The following is a 19784-nucleotide window of genomic DNA, read 5'->3' as shown; positions in this document are numbered from 1 at the left end:
ACAGGTCAAGGTGGTGTTCAGGTGTTGTGGCGGAAGGGTCAAGGAGGAGTTCATACATCATGGCTGAGTCGTCGAGCAGGAGTCCATATTCCAGGTATGAGGGGTTGAAGTGGAGTTCATACATGGATATGAGAACCTCAAGAGGGGTTTACACATCATGGATGAGAGGTTGGCAAGGAGTTTATCCATCTGGGTTAAGATGTCAGGGTGGAGTTTATAAGTCATGGCTGAGTGGTCATGAAGGACTTCACATGAATTCATTTATTCTTCTTTGATGAGAAGTCCAAGTGGAATTCATAGTTCATCGGGCACGGTTGATGGGGCACGGTTGAGGCGTCTAGGAGGAATGAATGGTCAAGGAGTTCATGTGATGTAACGGGTGAGTCCACACGTCAAGGGTGAGAAGCTAAAGCGGCGTTCATATGTCATGGTTGAGTATTTGAGGAAGACTTCATACGTACCGGCTGAGGAATGGGAGGAGCTCATACGCCATGGGTGAAAAGCCAAAGGATTTCTTATGTTACGGATAAGAGGGTGTGGTGGACTGTTTTGGTCATTACCGAGTGGTCAACGAGGAGCTGATAGGTCCTGATTGAGTAGAAGTACATACGTCTTAGTTGACAGGTGAAGAAGTTCATGTCATATATGACAGGTTGAGGAGTTCATACGTCCCGGATGACAAGTCAAAGAGAAGTTCATTCATCATAGCTGAGCGACCGAGGACAAGTTCATACAGTATGTCATGGCTTAGGGGGTGGTAGGGAGTTCACACGTCTTGTGCAAGAGGTCGAGAAGGAGTTCATACATCTAGCCGGAGAGATCTAAAATGATGTGATCTTGTTAACACGCTAACCGCAGACACAAGATGTCTTGTTTTAAGTATAAGTATAGCAAAGGCACGAGCGCACCCACGCACTCACGCGCAGGGACGGCAGCATCAATGATGGATGGCGTCTCATCCAGCTTCAGAGGCAACTCGGCGGGGCTGGCAGACTCAGCAGAGACCCCGTCCAGGCATCGGGCTGAGTCAGAGGGACAGCTAAATAGAGGCCGGATGGGAAAAAAGGGCTGTCATCGTGGGAGCGGCTGAGCAGCGAGCAACCCGGACATGAAACGCAGCCCAAGCAGATGAGGCGATCGTGAGGAAGCACCATGTTCGCCGCAGGTGTCAGCGCCGCCATTTGAACGCGTCAAAAAGTGATGCGTGCAAATGCTCCGCAGGGCAAGTCTCCCCCGGGATTTCACGATGGCCTTTTGTTTTATTCACATGATCATTCACCTGCCTGCTGGCACCACGTTTTTGTTTGCTTTTTTTTTTTCCAGAAAAATGCATATTCATCAACAGAGCAGACATTCTTGTTTGCCGTGACTCATTCATCTTGCTCCCTCCCATCTCCTCCTCTTTTTCCTTGCGTAACTGCTCATTCCTCCCCTCTCTGCTCGCAGAAAATGAGTTGGTTGGGGAGTGAATTTGAGACATTTTAACTTAAAAGAAGTATCTTGTTTACTGAACTCTGCAAGCAGCACATTATATTGTTCGGTCTCCCGAAGACTTCAGTAACACCACCAAAAAGAAAATCACTATACCGAGGCCAAAACAAAGTCATTTTAACCAGAGTGTGACAAGTGGATATTAGTTGTCATGTAATTTTTCTATTTATATTTTATTGAAAAAATGCCGGAGACCTTTTATGGAGGACCAAAAAGGCACACGTCACTGTTATACCGACATGCTTGTTGCATGTCAATCCCGACCGTCAAATGAGAACCACCTGCCCTTCAGCAAGCTCTCTCGTTTTACCAAACTCCTTGTAGCGCGCCAGTTAGTGAACACACCCTGGTTGGACTCACGTCAGGATCCGCTCGGGGGATCTTATATGAAACGTGGAATCTCACCCTTCCCATAGCCTCCGACAACCCCTCGTGGCCCCGTCTTCTCCTTTCTGCAGCGGGGGGGGGGGGGGGCTCCATATCTTTTAATTACATACAGGACACTCCTGTTACAAAGGACACTTTTTGGGTGGATCTGCAGGGGGAGTCTGTGAGAACTTCTCGTCTCCCAGTGGCCTCTCCGGTGTGTGGGTGGTACTGGCTGAACTGCTTGTACCACCCAAAGATTTGAGTCAGCAATATATATTTTTTTTTTTTGGGCCAAAAACAAGATGGCTGACTGCAGTATCAATGTGTGTCTTTTTTCATGTCCTAATATCATTTTATACCGCTGGATCAAGATTCCCACATCAGCACGTTTTTTTTAATCCCCCCCCCCCCTTTTCCAGCTCTAGGATTTTTTATTTATTTATTTTTTTGCTCCGGTGGTCTCTAACTGACAGGAACTCAAGCACTATTTGTTATCTTTAGGCCCAATAAGTCCATCTGGTTTTGGTTTGGCTCTTGGAGATCGCCCCTGGGGATGTGGATGGAGGGCAAGGCGGGGCAGGTCGAGGCGAGGCGGTGGAGGAGCATTCAGGTCTCTCACTCGCTTTTTTTTACTCTCTCTCTCTCTCTCTCTCTCCTCCTAAATTAAATTTCTCACCGTTACGACCCAGGTCTCGCAGCGCAAACTTGCAGCTGGCTTCCAACCCTCGGGCTTCTGAAAAGAATATTTGGAAGAAATCAGTCTCATCTGTTTTGTCAGGAAACGTTCTTTATATTCTTAGAAAAGAAAAAAAAATCGAATGAATCCCTGCTATAGTGTGGTTTGCGGCTTTTTAGATCTGAGATTTTCAAGACTAGTCTACTGGAAGACATGAAGTGTTAATTCAAGCAAGCACAAGAGTAATAGGCCCAATAGTCATTGTTTCACCAGAGGAAATACAATATATGTCGATGATTTTAGTTTGTGTTGCCACTCCATTTGTGGTAACGTAGCAGTTGTTTGAAGGGTTAGAATTATTGTAACAGCGATGCTAATTTCCATCAGCCTGTCTACAATGCGAAAAATACAATAAGGCTTGAAGCAAACACACTGTGCCTCTTTTATGAAGAACTGTGGGCGAGTTTCCCCAGTTTTTTTTTTTTGTTGTAGACAGGCTCCCATTTTTAAAAATTATTTTTCACATTTGGAGTGAGAACAGGGTTTCAAAATAAATGTGTTAAAATCATGCGTGAAAATAGCGTGAAACTATTCCAAAAAAGATTTCGTTTTTTTGAGCTCGCTATATCATGGATTTTCATCTGTCAAGACCCAGCAAATTGTATACAACCAAAACATTTTTCATTGCTCTTCGTTTCATTTTCTCTCTGCAGACGTTGGATCCACAAGGATGTGTAAATATCAACGGGAAGTGTCAGCCAATGCAAGATGAAGAAATGCGCAGCAGCCAGCATTTTGATATGTGCCACCGCACAGCTCGCAGGTTGCTATCGCTGCAGTGAGATCAGTCGGAGAAGGTATTTGATGTCATACTTTGTCCTCTGTATACTGTACTGTATTGAAATTCAATATGCGCTTTATAATGTAAACTACAATAAGAATGGCAAAATCTCTCCATCACTCCATAAATACATACGTACATGCTGTTCTTCTTGGTTCTAATTAATGTAGAGGGCTACCAGTGTGATACATACTTCTGTAAAAAGGGCTTCAAATAACTTTACTTATGTGTTATTAATAAGTATAATCATTTATGTGAAGACATTGATCGCGTTAATGATCTCTCAAAATAAGTGATACAACAAGGTATCCAATGGGAAAAAAAATTATATACACTGATTCCCACTCATATATAGATTGACAAAAAGGTTGTGTTGAATTTACTCGTTTTTATTTCATCAAGTGGTGGCACAAAATAAAAAGCATCTGGATCCGGACACCTTTTTTTTTTTTTTTAAGTGGACCATACATTTGCTGAAAAAAATGTATCTGGATCCAGAGGTTTTTATTTCGTGCAACCACTAATTCAACACGCCATTTTTTTTCACTGTATTTCATTTGTCACACATCTACTTTCACCCCTATAAAAAGTGTTTGATCGCCATCCAATGTACATAACAAGAGGATTCAAACATTTAAGCCGCACTACTTTAATACTACTCCACATTACGTTCAGTGAGTGTCTCCGGAACGTTTCTTTTTTCTTGTTGCTGTTGCATGAATTCCTCCTTCTCCCTGGGGTGTATTTAATTCTTTGACAACATCCAAACTCCTGCGTGTAATCTGAGCCGCGATCTGTTCAAACATGACGCACATAAACACTTCCTTATAGGCCCGAGATGAAAGCCTGTGACTAACTCCTTGAAACTAATAAGGAGCATCTGAGGGAGCCGGTTGTGCGTGTGTGTGTGTGTGCGTGTGTGATGCAATTTATTCACCTGAGCAAATAAACGGTGAGTGTGTGGGGTGCTCATGGTTGAGGAAAAAAGGAGGCTTTGACTGAGATACAGTACCCTGCCGGGGAAGGAAAAAAAAGATGGAAAGGAGACCTTTTTTTTTGTGTGTGCAGAGGTCACAGGAAGGGCAGAAAATGCGAGACTTTTGAGAGGTGAATGTGACGATTTCAAGCTACGTTACCACAAAGTATACATTCTGCTTGAGGCAGCCGTGTCCTGTAAAAAAAGTACACTGAGGTCTTATTTTACATTGGCCACTGCATTAGTCAGGGATTGCTGCACACTCAATGGTGGAGAACCATGAGAAATGTCTATTTATTTGGACAGAAATAGTAAAAAGAATTTTTTTTTTAAAAAGCATGAGAATGTCGCAGACAAGGCCATCGGACAACAATCAAAAAATGAACGTGGAGAGAAAAATGCTCTTTTAGTGTTACGCGACAAGATTGACTGGCCACAACATTAAAATCTAATGAGACCAGCGATGTATCAGATATTTTTTTCGATTTGTTTATATTCTGAAACTGTCCCATGTCTACCTTATCTGATATTTCACATTATTTTTTATGTTCTACATGTTTGTTTTCTTTTAAAGGGGGCAATTTGATACATAACAGGTTATATATCTGGCTTTGGTAGGACGAGCGTTTGCCAAATCAAACATCTAAAAATTTTATAAGAGAAGATTGACAAACTTTTAAATATATTTTTTAATGTAATTTTGACTTTTTTTTAAGTGGATGTTTGCACAATGCATGTGCATGGGGCAGCGGTCAGGTGCTGCAAATTAAAATAAATTAAAACAAGGTTATAACAGAATGAAAATAAAAAATGGTTGATCCTAAAGCATTTTTACTTAAAAAAAAAAGATATGTAAGTCAATTTTAGCCACAACGTAACTGCAGCGTTAGTGTACCATGAAAGGGAATGAAGTGGAGGGGGGTTGCAACAAGATGACAAATTGAAATTGTTTTCTTTTTCCAACGGTAAAAACAAGGCCTGTACATGTTTGTACTACAAAAGTTTGAAATATTTATTTTTTCAAGGAGGACCAATATTACTCAAACCACAGTAGGAGGGTTAATATAGCAGGTGTGTGGGAAGGCTGTTGAAAAATTAAAAAAAAAAAAAAGATTTAAGGCCAACAGAAAATATTTCTACATTTAAGCAGGTAAATGTCCCCACACAACAGAATGAGAGGGTTAAGATTCACTAAGAGCTTTTACAATGATGATTTCATATGTTTGCAACCAGTAATGAAACGAGTGGAATTTTTCACGGAGTGAAAAGCACCGGCTCTCAAATGGCTGTGCGCTTCAGCCTACGCTGGAGTCAAGCTGAAAATAAACAAACCACTCAGGTTTGAGACCCAATATCAGTTTAATGCATGTACACTCAACAAAAGAAAACATGCCGAATCGTGTGAGTAACCTATTGAACTTCAAACAATCCAAAGATACATGATGGCTTTTAAACGAGAAAGCCTGCAAATGTGCGTACTAACCCAAGTGTCATCCACTCCTATGCAACGGTGGGGAGATGGGTGTTCCTTTCAGTTATACGGTGAGCCTTCACAGAAGGCGAATCTGTCACGTGGCAGCGGGGCAAACGAGCTAATGAGGTGGAACTATTGTGGCTTGACAGCTCTTGTAGACAGTACCGGTAGAATTTAGAAAAGGAAAAACACAGAATGTGCACTGACACAGAATGAAAGCATTCAGCTGATAAGACATTTTGTTGATGCATCGCAAAGTACAAGCAGCGGTGAAACCTACAGGTATAATCATTTAATAAATACTGTTAAAAAATGTGAGACACCAACAACATACAGTACACCACATGGATGTTATGTCTTTCTTAATTCCATCCATTCATTTTTCTGATGAGCTTATCCTCAAAGAGTCGCAGGGCATACTGGAGCCTATCCCAGCTGTCTTTGGGCAGTCGGCGGGGGACACCCTAAATTGGTTGCCAGCCAATCGCAGGGCGCATGTAGACAAACCGCCATTCGCGCTCCCAATCACACCTAGGAGCACTTTCTAGTGTTCCATTAACCTGCCATGCACGTTTGTGAAATGTGGGAGAGTACCCAGAGAAAACCCACGCAAGCCCAGGGAGAACATGCAAACTCCACAGTGAGGCCGGAGCTGGAATTGAATCTGGTTCCTCTGCACTGTGAGGTTGACGCGCTAACCACTGGGTTGACGCGCTAACCACTGGCCCACCGTGCCGCCCCTCATTCTTATTTGTCAACTGAAAAAATGCTCATGTACCTACAGAGCATCTGTATTGGAGACAGTGTTGCAAAACACGAATCATGCTGCAGCTGTCTAGCGAAGCATGATTACGCTTCAAATGGAGCTTTTAGGTGAGAGTGAACTCTGAAAAATTTACAGTCAACATTCAAATCAATGTCGTTGCAGCAAGTGAGGCTCACATCGGTTCCACACAAGGATTCCACCTGATGCCAGGATTTTATATATATGTCTTTTAAATCCCAACCAAATCAATGAGGCTTTCTCATAAAAAACAAAGGATGCATATCATGGCACTGTGAGCCACAAATTCACTCATTTCAAAGTGGTGGTGGTGGAAGGGGGACAGGAAGCTTGGTCCGGAGTGGCCACGGCTAGGAGTCATCGCATCTTATTGGCGCCCTGAGAAGAAAATGTCACATAATGCCTCTGACTATTTCAACTGCTTATACATTAAAGACATTGACACATACAATGTTAACTACTCTTGCTACTTTTCACATTGACTTCTTCATATCGTGTACGACAGCCTACCGAACACTTTTAAAACTACTTTTGCTTTGTAAACTTGAGTGTTGCTTCCCTCCAGTGGACAGTCTGAAAACATTTCATGAGGATTTTGAACTTGGCCCCGCACGTCTGCCTCACAGTGAAGTGGTTCAGGCTTTTATATCTTAGTGGTGGGGAGTTGTGCAAACATGTTCGCCCCAATGCTTGCGTGGGCTTTCTGCAGATACTCCAGCTTCCTCCCACAAGTTCATCGAAGACTCTGAATTGTCCAAAAGATGTGAATGTGCAACTCGCCCATGGCCCTAATGAGGTCAAGTGCTGGAGGTGGTTGTCAAATGCATGATGGCCCGCGGGGCTAGAGAACACGTTACGTGTTATTTTTCCAATCATAGAAACGGTCGTTGCTAATTTTGTCCATTGGAGGTCGCTCCGACTCTGACATTCCAAAATTGTCTATTAAGCATGATTTGATACGGTGTTGATACACTTGCCTTAGCTAAAAGATGCCCGTCACTGTTCGAAACAAACCGAATCCTGTTTTAGGATCCCAGAATGGTAGACGCCAAACAAAACTCCATCATAAAAAAATATTTATTCACACAAAAACGCACCGACAAAGTAGAAACAGAAATCGCTGGCCAAATAATGACCAGGGAAAGAAAAACAACACTATAACCAAAATCGCTTGCAAAAGACAAGGAAGAAATTAACCCGAGACTAACAAACGAAATACCAAGAACCCACTTCGCGTGAAGCAAGAACAAAAACGAAACTAAGACTGTACTTGCAAAAACATAGAACCCAGAGAACCAGAACAAACACGACAATAGCGAGAGGTCTAGAACAATGATCACTTGCACAACAGCAGTGGCAAGTTCAACAATACTCCGACAAACTGCTGAAAGTTTGTTGGTCCTTAAAATACATGGCTCCCCTAATGACAAAATTGACAGCAGGTGTGCACACAGCAGGATGGGCTCCGGTCTGCCACCTGCTGGTGAAAACAAGAACAGGAACATGACAATGCCATGTTTCAGTAGCAAAGGAAGCCCACTTCATAGAAAATGCTGTGCCACCTTTGCAATATGAACTGTACTGTATATATAAGCTTCTCAGGCCTCAAATATACTAGCCTGGCCTCGGGCCCATTTGAGATCAAAATGCGGTAGATGTGGCCCCTGAACTACAATGACTTTCATTAACCTCCTATCGACAATTTATGGCTGGATAATGAGTAGTTGTCTATATGTGCCTTGGGATTGACTTGCCACCACCGCAGACTGTGCTCACTCTAACTTACCTCAACTGTCTGTTGGGGGCACACATGATGACCGGCGAGATCGGCACATGGTTTTCTGTGAGAAAGAGAGTCTTTGATGTTATCAAGTAAACAGCGCTGTTTTCCCCCAATTTAGTTCTTTCGGGTTGTGTTTCATTGCAAATAATATTACTGCTGACACTACCTTGGTATGAAGTTTATGATGAAGGCCCGCGTCAGACAGCCAGGGATGTCTCAGGGCCTCGGACGCTCCCATCCTCCAACTGTAAAGTGATTAACATGTCAGTCACGGTTTAGGAGGCAAAATGACATCACGCTGTACCTTTTATTGATGACAAGTAGCCGGCTGATGAAGTCTTTGGCCTCTTCGGACGTGTCCACAAACCCTTGCTCTTCAAAGTTGCACTGGCAGGCCAAGATGTTGTTGAGCGTCTCGTTGTCGTCGTCGCCCAGGAAAGGACAGAGGCCGCTCAGACTAAGCGAGGGGGGGTGGGGGGGGGGGGTGCAAATACAACCATGCATGTTTATTTTTATTATTGCGTATTGTTTACATGTCAGCCCGGGTTTGGTTCCCAGCTGACATGGGGCCAGAGGCGGCATCCACACTGGACTGGCTGGGAGTGAATTGCAGGGCGCATATAGACAAAATAAAAAAACAATTAAACATTTCAACTCTCATATAGTCTTGAATGAACCAAACATGATTTTGGCGTGTGGGAGGAAGCTGGAATACCCGGAAAAAACATGGGGAGCAAGCGTGGGGAGAACATGCAAACTCCACTCAGGGCCTGAGCAGAGATTCGACCCAGGAACCTTTTGACTGTAAGGCTGAGGCAGAAGTGCTCACCAGTTTCACAGTGCTCCCGAAAATGGTTATAAAAGATTTGATCATGATGTAAAAATCGGATTGAATTGAAACTAAATTAATTTTAGCTTAGGTAGCAGGTTAGGTCTTTATCAGAGGACATATTTATTGCAGGCAGAATTTGTGGAGCAAATTTGTGCCCTCAAGCACCCACCCCCCCTTTTTTTTAAATTAATTGAAATTAAAGAGAACTGGGGTGGTATCGTGACATGTAATGTATACTCACAGCATGTATGTGATGACACCAAGGCTCCACATGTCTGTGTTAAATGACACAAAGTCATAGTTGATCACCTCAGGAGCCAGAAACTCTGGAGTCCCGAAATTGACTCGCAGCTTCTCCCTCGGTTTGTATCTATTTGAGAAAAGAACCGCGCCAGTGACGTCAACAAAAAAGTCAAGATTACAAAAGCAAAAGACTCAAACACTTACATCCTAGCGAGACCAAAGTCGATGATCTTGATTTTATTAGTGACCCTGCTTACGCACAGGATGTTTTCCGGCTGCAATTAAAGAAAAATCCACCTTCATGTATACTTAATGCATCAAATAAGAAACAACTTTGTGTGCATTCAAGTTACCTTTAAGTCCAAATGTATGATGTACATTTTGTGCATATGCTGCAGGCCCTCACAGATCTGCCTGATGAACACCACGGCATCCAGCTCCATTAACGTGTAGTTTTCATCAATTATCCTGTCAAACAGCTCGCCTCCGCCCACGCTGGCAAAAGGATGGTAAAAAAACAATCAATCAGTCAATCCATCAGAAAAAAAAAAATCTGAAAAGTCTATTTAAAGAAACATACACGCCATACCACAAAATGCAAACCACTCATCGGTAAAAGAAAAAAGAAAAAAATCAGAAGGCCGGATTGGATTTAGCAAAAAAGTGCAGTGATGAGGCACAAAATCTTTGGAACAAAATTTTATGGACTGATGTTATTACCAAAGTGATGGAAAGCCCAAGGTATGACAAAACAAAGGATGCTTTTGGGCTTGGCTGCCTCTGGCATGCACTCGCTACAAAACTTTTCGGCTGGCAGTTTACAGAAAAACGCATCCAAACTAATTAGGAGAAGCATCATCGTGCAACAAGACAATGACCCAAAACACATTGTCAACACAACAAAGGACTTCATCATCAGTGGAGAAATGCAAGGGCTTAGATTGGCCACGTCAATCACTAGACCTCAACCCAATAAAGCATACATTTTACATCCCGAAGAGAGAAATCCCCGGAAACAAACAAGAACTGAGAGAGGCTGCGGTATAGGCCTCGGAAGAGCATTTCACATTACAACAGTCAAACGCTCGCAGGTTTGATGCAGTTATTGCAGGTCAGGGTTATGCCACCAAATGTTCAACATTATTCACTTCAAGTTCATGTCATCATGTTCATCCCAATACTTTGGCACACAAACTTTTGTCTCATCTTCATCTTACGATCTGAAACCCAATTGACTTCAGTAAACAACAAAAACAAAATGATTGACCCGGCCGTTGCAATACTTTTAGAAGGCAGTGCTTTTGGTTGCAGAATTCCTCTCAACGTGATGCATATGCAATGTCCCACTTGAGTTACAAAAAACGGTTCCCACAAGGTTCAGGAGATCAACTCTTGAACACCAAAGGATTAAAGGTAATCCCCATTAGCGTCAGCGGAGAATGTGGAAAGGATAGACCCTACTATTCGAGCACGAGGATGATGTCATTCCTGGACTCATATGCCGCGTAGAGTTGGATCAGGTTGGCGTGGTCCAGATTGTTCATAACCTGGATCTCGTTTTTCACCAGCTCCTGGTAAGAAATCAACACAGGAGTGAGAGAAGACAAGTCGAGAAGGAAGCAGGACAACGACAATCTGTTCTCATCTATGGTGATGCCACGCAATGCATCCTTCCTTCCTGGGCAATCGGCCCCCGTCAGGGACTTGCCCCCCCTCCCGGGTCCCACACCCGGTACGACTCTCGCTGGTGCCCCGCGAGGTTCACACTCAGTGCGGGCCCCGGAAGGGCCCTCGCCTGATTTTTGTTTAAGGAGGGTTGTGGGGCGGCTACTCCCACTTCCCTCCGTTCCAGCGGGGTGAGCCCTGGGCGCCTCACCTTGCGGTGAGGCCCCACCTCCTCCCCCGCCGGCTGGTGGGCATTTAGCCGCGTTCCCCCCTCGCGCCACTTGGAGGCATCATCATCATCATCATCATCATCATCATCATCATAAGCAGCAGCAGCCGCAGCGTCATCACTTCGAGGTCAAGTATTTCGCCCCTGGACGGTTAAGATCCCTTCAGTGTCTCCTGTTCTACGAGCGCGTGCTCAAGACCGTAAATGAGCCTTTGGCTTTTTATATCGCATGATCGAGTAGCCGTCTGGGAATCGAGCAAGACGAGTCCATCGTGATAGTGATGCGCATGAGCGGGGCTGTACCTTTTCTTTCTGGGACTTGGCCTTGATGACTTTGGCTGCCAACGTCAGACCAGATGAGTTTTCGACACATTTGTGCACTTGACCAAAACTACCCCTTTGGAGAAAGACAAATTACACTGGAAATCGAAGCCTAAACGCCATTTTGTTCTCTTCGAGCAACCACTTGGTGATGGCTTTCCTCGCGTGTTAATGAAAAAGAATTGATGATCTCGGCGCAAACAAACAAGCCTAATCTGTTATTTCATTACAGCGGAGCTCGCTGGTGCCTCCGCTTTGAAGATGTGGATTCACACTTAGTGATTAGCAAGCAGCTGGCACCAGAGATACAGTTTCACATACCGCTCAGTCCGGCAATAAAAATAGACGGCAAGACTCTAGAGTTATGAAGCGGAAAAGGTGAGGAGGGGGGCAGATTATACAAGGCTTCATCGTGGGAAGGGAAAGTATGAACCCTTTCACCGAAACATAAACATGCCATCATCAATTCTTTTTGTTTGAAATTCATACTGGATTTTGAAGAGCATCTCTCACCCGCCCAAGACCTCCTGCCAATTGATGGTGTAGAAGTTGCTGATCTGGTTGGGCTTGGCCGACACGATGCGGTGATTAAACGGCGCTGCCGGGGGAGGAGTGCTGTCTAAAGTGGAGCGAAGACATAATCCGTGTTAAGAACATTCCGTTGTAATTGACTGCCATTGTCGAGCAGCTACAATATATCTTTATTTTTGCAGGCTTTTGTCACTTGCTATCGTCTTGATTTCCTGCTAGATCACTTCAGTCGACCGAGTCCCTTTCGATTCATTTCTGTCACAGGAACTTCAACACTTAAGGTGATGGAACCTTGTTAGCTATTGCCCCAAAAATGTGGAATGTGTTTCCTCGTGAACAAAAAAACTCCCTCTTCAGTTTTATTGTTTTAGTTTCGGGGGGTGGGGGGCTCATTATTATTTGGTCCCTCCCCAGGTCAGGGAAGAGATTGTGCCAAATGGAGCAGTTCAAAGAACCTGGGGTCTTGTTCATGAATGAGGGAAAAATGGAGTGGTAGATGCTACCAATTGCCAGGCCAATTGCTACCCATTCCATTAAAAACATGTAGAATCAATGCCTGACTTGTGAAAATACAACATATGGACAAAGATATGGGCACACCTGGCCATTAGACGAACATGAAGGGAAAGTCATAGTAAATATTTGCAGCCATCGTAACTGAGTTTGCCCACACCTCTCATCCAAGTATGTCTTTGTGGATCTCGTATAGCACCCACTTCCTCAAAACCATCAATTGTGATCTAAAAAGTGCTGATTTACCAATAAAGTATTGCACTTCATCCCCGGGCTCCTTTTGTTCCTCAGGCTTGGCTTTTTCTTTCTTCTCCCGCGCCAACCTCTCTTTCAGATCAAATTGGAACTCAACGCCGTCCGCCTGGAACACGGCCCAGTCTTCTTGCTCCTCCTTGTCCTCGTCCTTCTCCACTTCTAGGACCTCAGCGTATTCCTCCACCACCACCAGTTCTTCAGTCACAAAGGAGCCGGTGGCGGTAACGCTGACCTCCATTTGGGTGTCCAGGAAGGTGGCTTCACAATCGTCCCTGCTGCAACAGTGTAAATGTGAGTGACGAACTTATTTTACATGCTGCATGAAGTAAATGTACGGTACTGTTATATTACAAGACTATTACTATTGTAAAATATGATTATAAATGTATGAACTACTTTGTAGTTGTGAAATGAAACCAGGGGTGTCAAACTCATTTTTGTCTTGGGCCACTTCGGTCCTCCCTCGGAGGGCCGTTCTATGACGGTTGAAACGACAGACACTTTTAATCGTCTCATCGCATTATTTGTGCACAACAAATGATTGGGATTATTAATTTTGAAATCAGTTCACTATAATTGTCCGATTATTGTTCAAGTGAGTGTAAACAGGACAAAATTATTGCATAATTTCATTTCTTATTTATTACATATGACAAATTGACATTTCGGTGCACATTTTAGGAAGGATCATGCCAGTTGACACCCATGACTTGCTTTCGAGGGCCCCATACAATGATGTGGCGGGCCAGATCTGGCCCCCCGGCGTTGAGTTTGACACCTGTAAAATTAAACCAATCATTTTTATTTTCAATTACTTTTGTGTGGTGTCGTGTAGTTATTGCTTTGTTCAACACACTTGAATTAAAGTCCTTTCACAAATACAGTCGGATTGGATTGGATTGGAATGGATTGGATTGTGGAAATTGGCATAAAGCATTCACTACCTTGGATCTGTTGGATTGTCAGACTCGGACGTTTGCGATTCTTCTATTGTAAGTTCCTCCACCTCTTCTATCACTTCTTCCACCACTTCTTCCACCTCATCCTCCTTTAGTGCTTTCTCCTCCTCTTCCTCTTGAACTACCTCAACCACCTCCTCAGTAACATACACGTCTTCATCAGGATCATTTTCCTCATCCTCTCCAGCACCAAGCCCCGCCTCTTGATAGCTTCGGGAGTCACTGCCTGTTGGGACGTCAGCTTGCAGATTCAAAAACACGGCGCTAAACTGCTGTGTTGACTTCTCTGCGTTCTCCCTGTTGAGTTTCTGCACCTCTTCTCGAAGCAGTGCCTGCTTCTTCAGCGAGATACCTACAGAAAAAAAAACAAACAAACAAAAAGAATAACTATTTTCATTGAGCTGTGTCTATAGGAACAGAGCAGCTGACAATAAACCTAATAGATTTCTATTTTGGGGCTCATTCAGAGCATATGTAGAATTAATTTAGCATATAAGACCAACTCCTGTCTACCTGCAGTGTCGGGGGGATTCATCGTCTTTTGGGCTTTGGGGGTCAAACCGGGCCTCTCTGCGCCATCGTTACTGTGGTCGTTGAACTGTGAAAGTACAAGTCTTTAAAAATCATAGACTCTCCCAAATTTGCAAATTTCCCCAGTGTGGGACAAATAAAGGTTAGCCTATCTTATCTTAAATGGGCAGCTACACAGTAAAATGCATTTCATTTGAAGAAATACACAAAATTATTGTATTTTTCGCACTATAAGGCGCACCTAAAATTAAATTTTCTCAGAAGCCGACAGTGCGCCCTATAATCGATGCGCCTAATATAAAGACACTGTAACTCTTTACATTCACAATTGAGCTGTTTGCTTGTTAATGTTCCTCTTCCATTGGATTGTATTGGATTGGATAAACTTTATTGTCAAATGTACTGTATGTGTAACCATCTCGTGGTGATTATTAGCAGGAACCAATTGGAACCTAAAAAGGTTCTGCCTGACACTAATTGACATGTTCAGTCACCAACACACATTCAAACAGACAACTACTTTATTAGCTCTGCGCAGTCATTATGGAACAAAAATAATACCAAAACCATCGTATAACTACTGATTAAGCGAAGGAAGAAGGAGACAAGCAAGACTTCTAAGAATATTTAGCCCCTTGTGGATGTCAGCCCAGGAGGTTTGTGTGCCTGTGTGAATCAATTGTCTTCATAACTTTTGTCTTTCAATTATTTTTTTGTAATGCCATTTGTATTCATGTTCGTGTTTGTGACACGTTCTAATGACTTTGTGACAGCTGTAGCCGTTGTGAAGGTTCTGTATAACTAAAGCTGTAATGTATTGTATTGTATTCCTGTAGCGTAGCACCATCTAGTGGATGCATAGTGCAACCGCAGCCACTATTCTAGCCTCTATGGACCTTATAATGCAGTGCGCCCTATATATGAAAAGTTTTAAAATAGGCCATTCATTGAAGGTGCGCCTTCTAATCCGAAGTGCCTTATAGTGCGGAAAATACGGTTCACTTATCAACGATAAGGTGCAAAAAATAAGGAGGCACAAAAGTGCGGATTCCGAATAATACAGAGGCACGGGGCTCCTTGAACGTCAGTAGACCTACAAAGGTTCCATATTTGCGAGTGGCGAGGTAACGCTTTGGTCCGTGGAGCTTTGTCCTGTGAGATGACAGTAGAGTAGCGGGCTCGCAAACATCAGTTATGTCTTCGTTCCCTTTTTTGGCTTTGTTAGAGGTAGTTTTCTAGTAAAAAGACAAGATGGCAGCGCTTAGTAGGGTTACAACAATACACGAGCACAAATACAGACAGATGAGTGGTATGGAATGTACACAGAAGGACAAATGAATGAAACTGTCAGAATTTCAATGAAAACAGAAATTGTTTAAAGTTTGGACTGTAATTCTGTTTTTGCAGATATGTAAACATGAACCTTAAGGGTTCTGGGCAATATAGGGGATGGCATCAGGGCAGGCTGATTGGAGGTTGATGCGGGGTCCCCGGCTTACAAAGGATTTTAATTCCTGTGGCGATGACGTAAAGTTAATTTTTGCAAACAGCATGTCAGAAATGTGTGTGGAAATTACTTGTACATACCCAACCAAATGAAAAACATCACGATATAAATGCACCTCTGGGGTAAGCTCTTGTGTCCCTGGCTGGAAGGGACGGTGGCAGGGGAGAACTCAACTTACTTCATGGGGCCCAGGAACCTTTGGGCTGATGCCAGCACCTCATAACATGTCTGACTGGAACATTTTAGTTTCATGAACTACAAGCGTCAAGAACAAAACGTTCCTGAAAAGAACACCAAGTTCCTGAAATGTTCAACTGACTACTCAGTGTCCACTCTTCTAGTAATGCCGTTACATTACTGGATTTGTATTTTTCAATGTTGTCAATGTATTTGTCAATGTTGGAAATTGGAAATTATTTTTGACACACAAAAGCACTAATGTGAATGCCCAACTGTCTCACTAGTCAATGACAACATGTAGATGTGATGACATAAGAGACCCATTCATGGAAACACATGGATCATTACAGGAGCACAAAAATAAGCAACAATTTCCTTTGTTTTTCAGGTTCCACTCATGCGTGTGCTGTTCGGTACGACGGCATGCCTTTGACTATTCATGGCAGTTGGATTGACGGCAGCGGGCCAGCGAATTTATAGCTTATCGCTTGTTGCACTCAGCCGTAGAATGCAAAGCGTATGGAGTCTCACCCTGAGTGGAAAATATTACAAGTGACGGTCGGCCCCGGTCCAAATGCCGCAGCTGAGGAAACTCACGAAACGCTGAGCGGTCAGGTTAGCATGGAAAAAAAACCTGCCTTGAACCCACCGGAGGGGTCTCACATTTGCTACCGTGAGGTAAACGCAGCGCACGGGATATTTCCGGTGCCGTGTTTCCCCCGGTGACAGCGACACTTGTTGCAGATCAAATCACGGAAGAGTAACAGAAATTACTTGACAGACATTTAGGAATGTCGCACCTGTGGTGGGAAACAGGGACAGAGTTGAAGGGACAACAGAAATTCCCTGAAACGTGAGTCACACACCACACGGTAGCAATGCACTTGACAGACCAAATCCATTGCTTGTCACCTTGGATACATGACGTGCCTTCAATATGTTGATATTGTCTACATTCGTCATTCCGCTGTGTTGCACTGTGGCATAATAATATTCTCATGTAGGTGACAACCTTACCGCTAATCTTTGTTCTTGGTTACATAAAGTCATGATAGGCACATACTGATAACATATTTGAGGGCGCCAGTTTCTCTTGATGCCAAAAAAAGAAAACACTTCAAGACGTGTTAGTGACTATGATAATGGCAGCAACTGAACCAAACAGTTTTCCAGCATTTTTTAGAAGATCCGCCACGGGCAGTGGTGATTGTTTTGTTGGCAAAAATAATCTATTCTGTGGAGAGGTGGGGCATGAGCCAGGGAACATTTCTTGCAGATGAACAATTTTTCACTTTTATGAACATCGTAACAATTCTTGGATAGCTTGCAAATCGCAATGGATATAATGAAAAACATTAAAGCACAGCGGTAAAAGTGCATTCTTGTGCGACATGACCACGAAATCTACTTCTAAAACCTTGTTCTATGCACACCACTGGAAACCTCATAACGGCATATGTCAGGATCATCGGCAATAAAACAAGAACCCCCCCTGGCTGGCCTCGGGCGGGATCCCCGTAGCTCCAAAATAGACACTTTTCAGGAGATCAAGACATCAAGCCATTTTCAAGAATAGATTGTTGAATAATTTGGAACAATTAGACACACTCATGTGGACAGACCAATCATGTAAATTTGTGAAAAAAAATATTACATTGAACAAATTGTGACATAGGAGATTCTGGCTCGACACCAGCACTCTGTATCTGCTTGTATCCAAATTCAGATGATTAATAATAATAATAATACATTTCATTTCTAAGCGCCTTTCAAAACACTCGAGGACACCTTACAATCAAAACAAGAACAATAAAACCACAGATAAAATTCTATTGTATGCCGCCGCTTGTCAAAATCAAAGTGAGCAACTTCAACACACCATTCTGTTTTATTTGCGCCAATGATGAAACAGCGGTATGCAATGTACTTTGGCACTCATATCAAATGTCTCTGATGTGGAACAACAACAAGACGGTCAAAAGTGTGTCAAAGCGAGAACAAGAGCGTTTCAGACTCATCACACTGCTGACACTGGACTCCCAATGTGTCAAAGGGATTTGCATCCTTTCGCACCACACACACTGTGGCCCAGATACAAAAAAAACACATTTTTAAAGAGGCCCGTCGCATTTCACCCCTGGTCTTGAAGTCACTTGTCGTGCCACACTTGGCACCTTGGCATCTCCTCTCACTCCAGTCAGGTCAAGCCCTGCTACGAGTGTGCGCGTGCACAAAAAAACGGCAAATTTAGCACAGAAGCTAGGTCACGCGTAAACTCAGAACGTTGCTGCTATAATCCATTTCACATCATTTTTTTAAGACGAGACGAGACACTACAAAAATCAGCAAAAAGATGTTAGAAGTGATACCTGGACTACAATGGCCACCAACAAATGAGGCTGCGTTATTTGGGTATTTCTCACCTTGTCTGACTTTTTTATTGTGTCTGATGATTTCCTCTTTGAGACTTGCTTTCCTTTGTTTCCCTTGTTGTCACCGGGACCTTTGAACATGAGCTCCATGACCCTGGAGCTCTTGATCGTCTCTCCGATGAAGCTGATCACCTGCTGCATGCTGAGGACCAGTTTCTCCATTCCCTCCATCTTCTGAGCTTGAATCTCAGACCTGTGATTGACCGCCAACATGATGGTGCTCATTTCCTGGTATATGTCTTTGACGTCTCGTCCCTGCGACTGGTACACTTCGCCATCCGGGACGTGGCTCTTGACGTACTCCTTCTCTTCCTTTTCAATACCACTGGACTTGGCATCAAGCCGGACAAGGACCTTCTCTTGAAGGTTGATGAGCTTGTCCATCTTGCCACTCAAAGATTCGATTCGATTTTGGATGAGGTCAAAACTGCTGCTTTCGCCCACCCACTTACCCGGACCGGTTGTCTTCATAAAGGAAGTCATGGCTCTTGCAGTGAAAAAAAAATCACGTCAAGACACCAACTCGAGACAATTGGGCGATCGGTAACGTCCGTGAAACAGACGGAAAGACTTCTGTAACGATTGGAGCCAGCGCTACCCTTCAGTGCTCCCGTCAGGTGTGCAAACTTGTCAATCAACACGCCGGAAAAAAAGGATTAAAGGGTTGGAAAGGATCTGTCACAAGTAATCTCGACTGCAAAAGATCAGTGAAGACCCTAAAAATAAACATGGAATAAACCATCCAGTGAAGCTGTAGTTCTCTCGCGCAATATTCCTGGTGCCTGCTGCTGCCCACACTATTGGGATTGCAGTGAGCCCGCGGACCTAAATGTAAATGGATAAACTGCGTCAGCGTGGGTCAAGTGTTTGGGGAGGGGGCTTGGCATTGCTCAGCCTATGAGACATTTGAGAGCCCAAGTGCTAAGCTCACCAGTATCACTCGCCTGCCTGGTGTCAAAAACTGTGCACACTACTTGGGTGGCACAGAAAGATGGTAAAGCTTGTTTGCGAATGAAAGGGCAAAGAAACCAAATTAAACTCACTTTTTGAGGAACTTGAAGGGGTGCAAGTTATGTGACAGTTTGGTCACAATAGAAACCTATTGTGTTTCCAATGTTGGCAAGATTGTGTTTTATTCATGTAATTGTGATGAAAATGAAATCAAATGTTATCAACTTTACTCACCAGTTAG

General features: G+C 43.5%; 1 protein-coding gene and 1 long non-coding RNA gene across 5 annotated transcripts in view; one reads left to right on the top strand and one right to left on the bottom strand.

The window, feature by feature from the left end:
• The window catches only part of LOC147194428 (uncharacterized), a 127599-nt gene extending 114548 nt beyond the window's left edge, over positions 1 to 13051 (top strand). The window contains exons 4-6 of the long non-coding RNA XR_015102816.1: positions 2362 to 2470; positions 3250 to 3393; positions 11038 to 13051. This is a non-coding gene — a long non-coding RNA (uncharacterized LOC147194428). The remainder of the gene's footprint in view (positions 1 to 2361; positions 2471 to 3249; positions 3394 to 11037) is intronic.
• Positions 5705 to 19075, bottom strand: mylk4a (myosin light chain kinase family, member 4a). Of its 4 annotated transcripts, XM_086128945.1 has the most exons (15): positions 18584 to 19075; positions 15571 to 15708; positions 14456 to 14540; positions 13928 to 14294; positions 12975 to 13258; positions 12198 to 12303; positions 11667 to 11760; positions 10931 to 11040; positions 9823 to 9964; positions 9674 to 9744; positions 9468 to 9596; positions 8699 to 8851; positions 8561 to 8639; positions 8398 to 8452; positions 5705 to 6989 (listed from the first exon to the last, which is right to left on the bottom strand). In XM_086128945.1, the coding sequence occupies exons 1-14, from the start codon at positions 19073 to 19075 to the stop codon at positions 8399 to 8401; spliced, it is 2304 nt and encodes a 767-aa protein (XP_085985071.1). In that variant the 3' UTR covers positions 5705 to 6989; position 8398. The 4 variants fall into 4 exon arrangements, with proteins under 4 accessions (XP_085985071.1, XP_085985068.1, XP_085985070.1 ...); XM_086128942.1 differs by lacking the exon at positions 15571 to 15708; XM_086128944.1 differs by lacking the exon at positions 15571 to 15708 and having other exon boundaries at positions 12975 to 13255.
• Positions 19076 to 19784: the final 709 nt, after the last annotated feature.

This window comes from Hippocampus guttulatus, chromosome 14, assembly GCF_054856545.1.
Source record: "Hippocampus guttulatus isolate MCC_2025c chromosome 14, RoL_Hgut_1.0, whole genome shotgun sequence".
In the NCBI taxonomy this organism is placed as follows: Eukaryota; Metazoa; Chordata; class Actinopteri; order Syngnathiformes; family Syngnathidae; genus Hippocampus; species Hippocampus guttulatus.
This window is presented reverse-complemented; position numbering and strand designations above follow the sequence as displayed.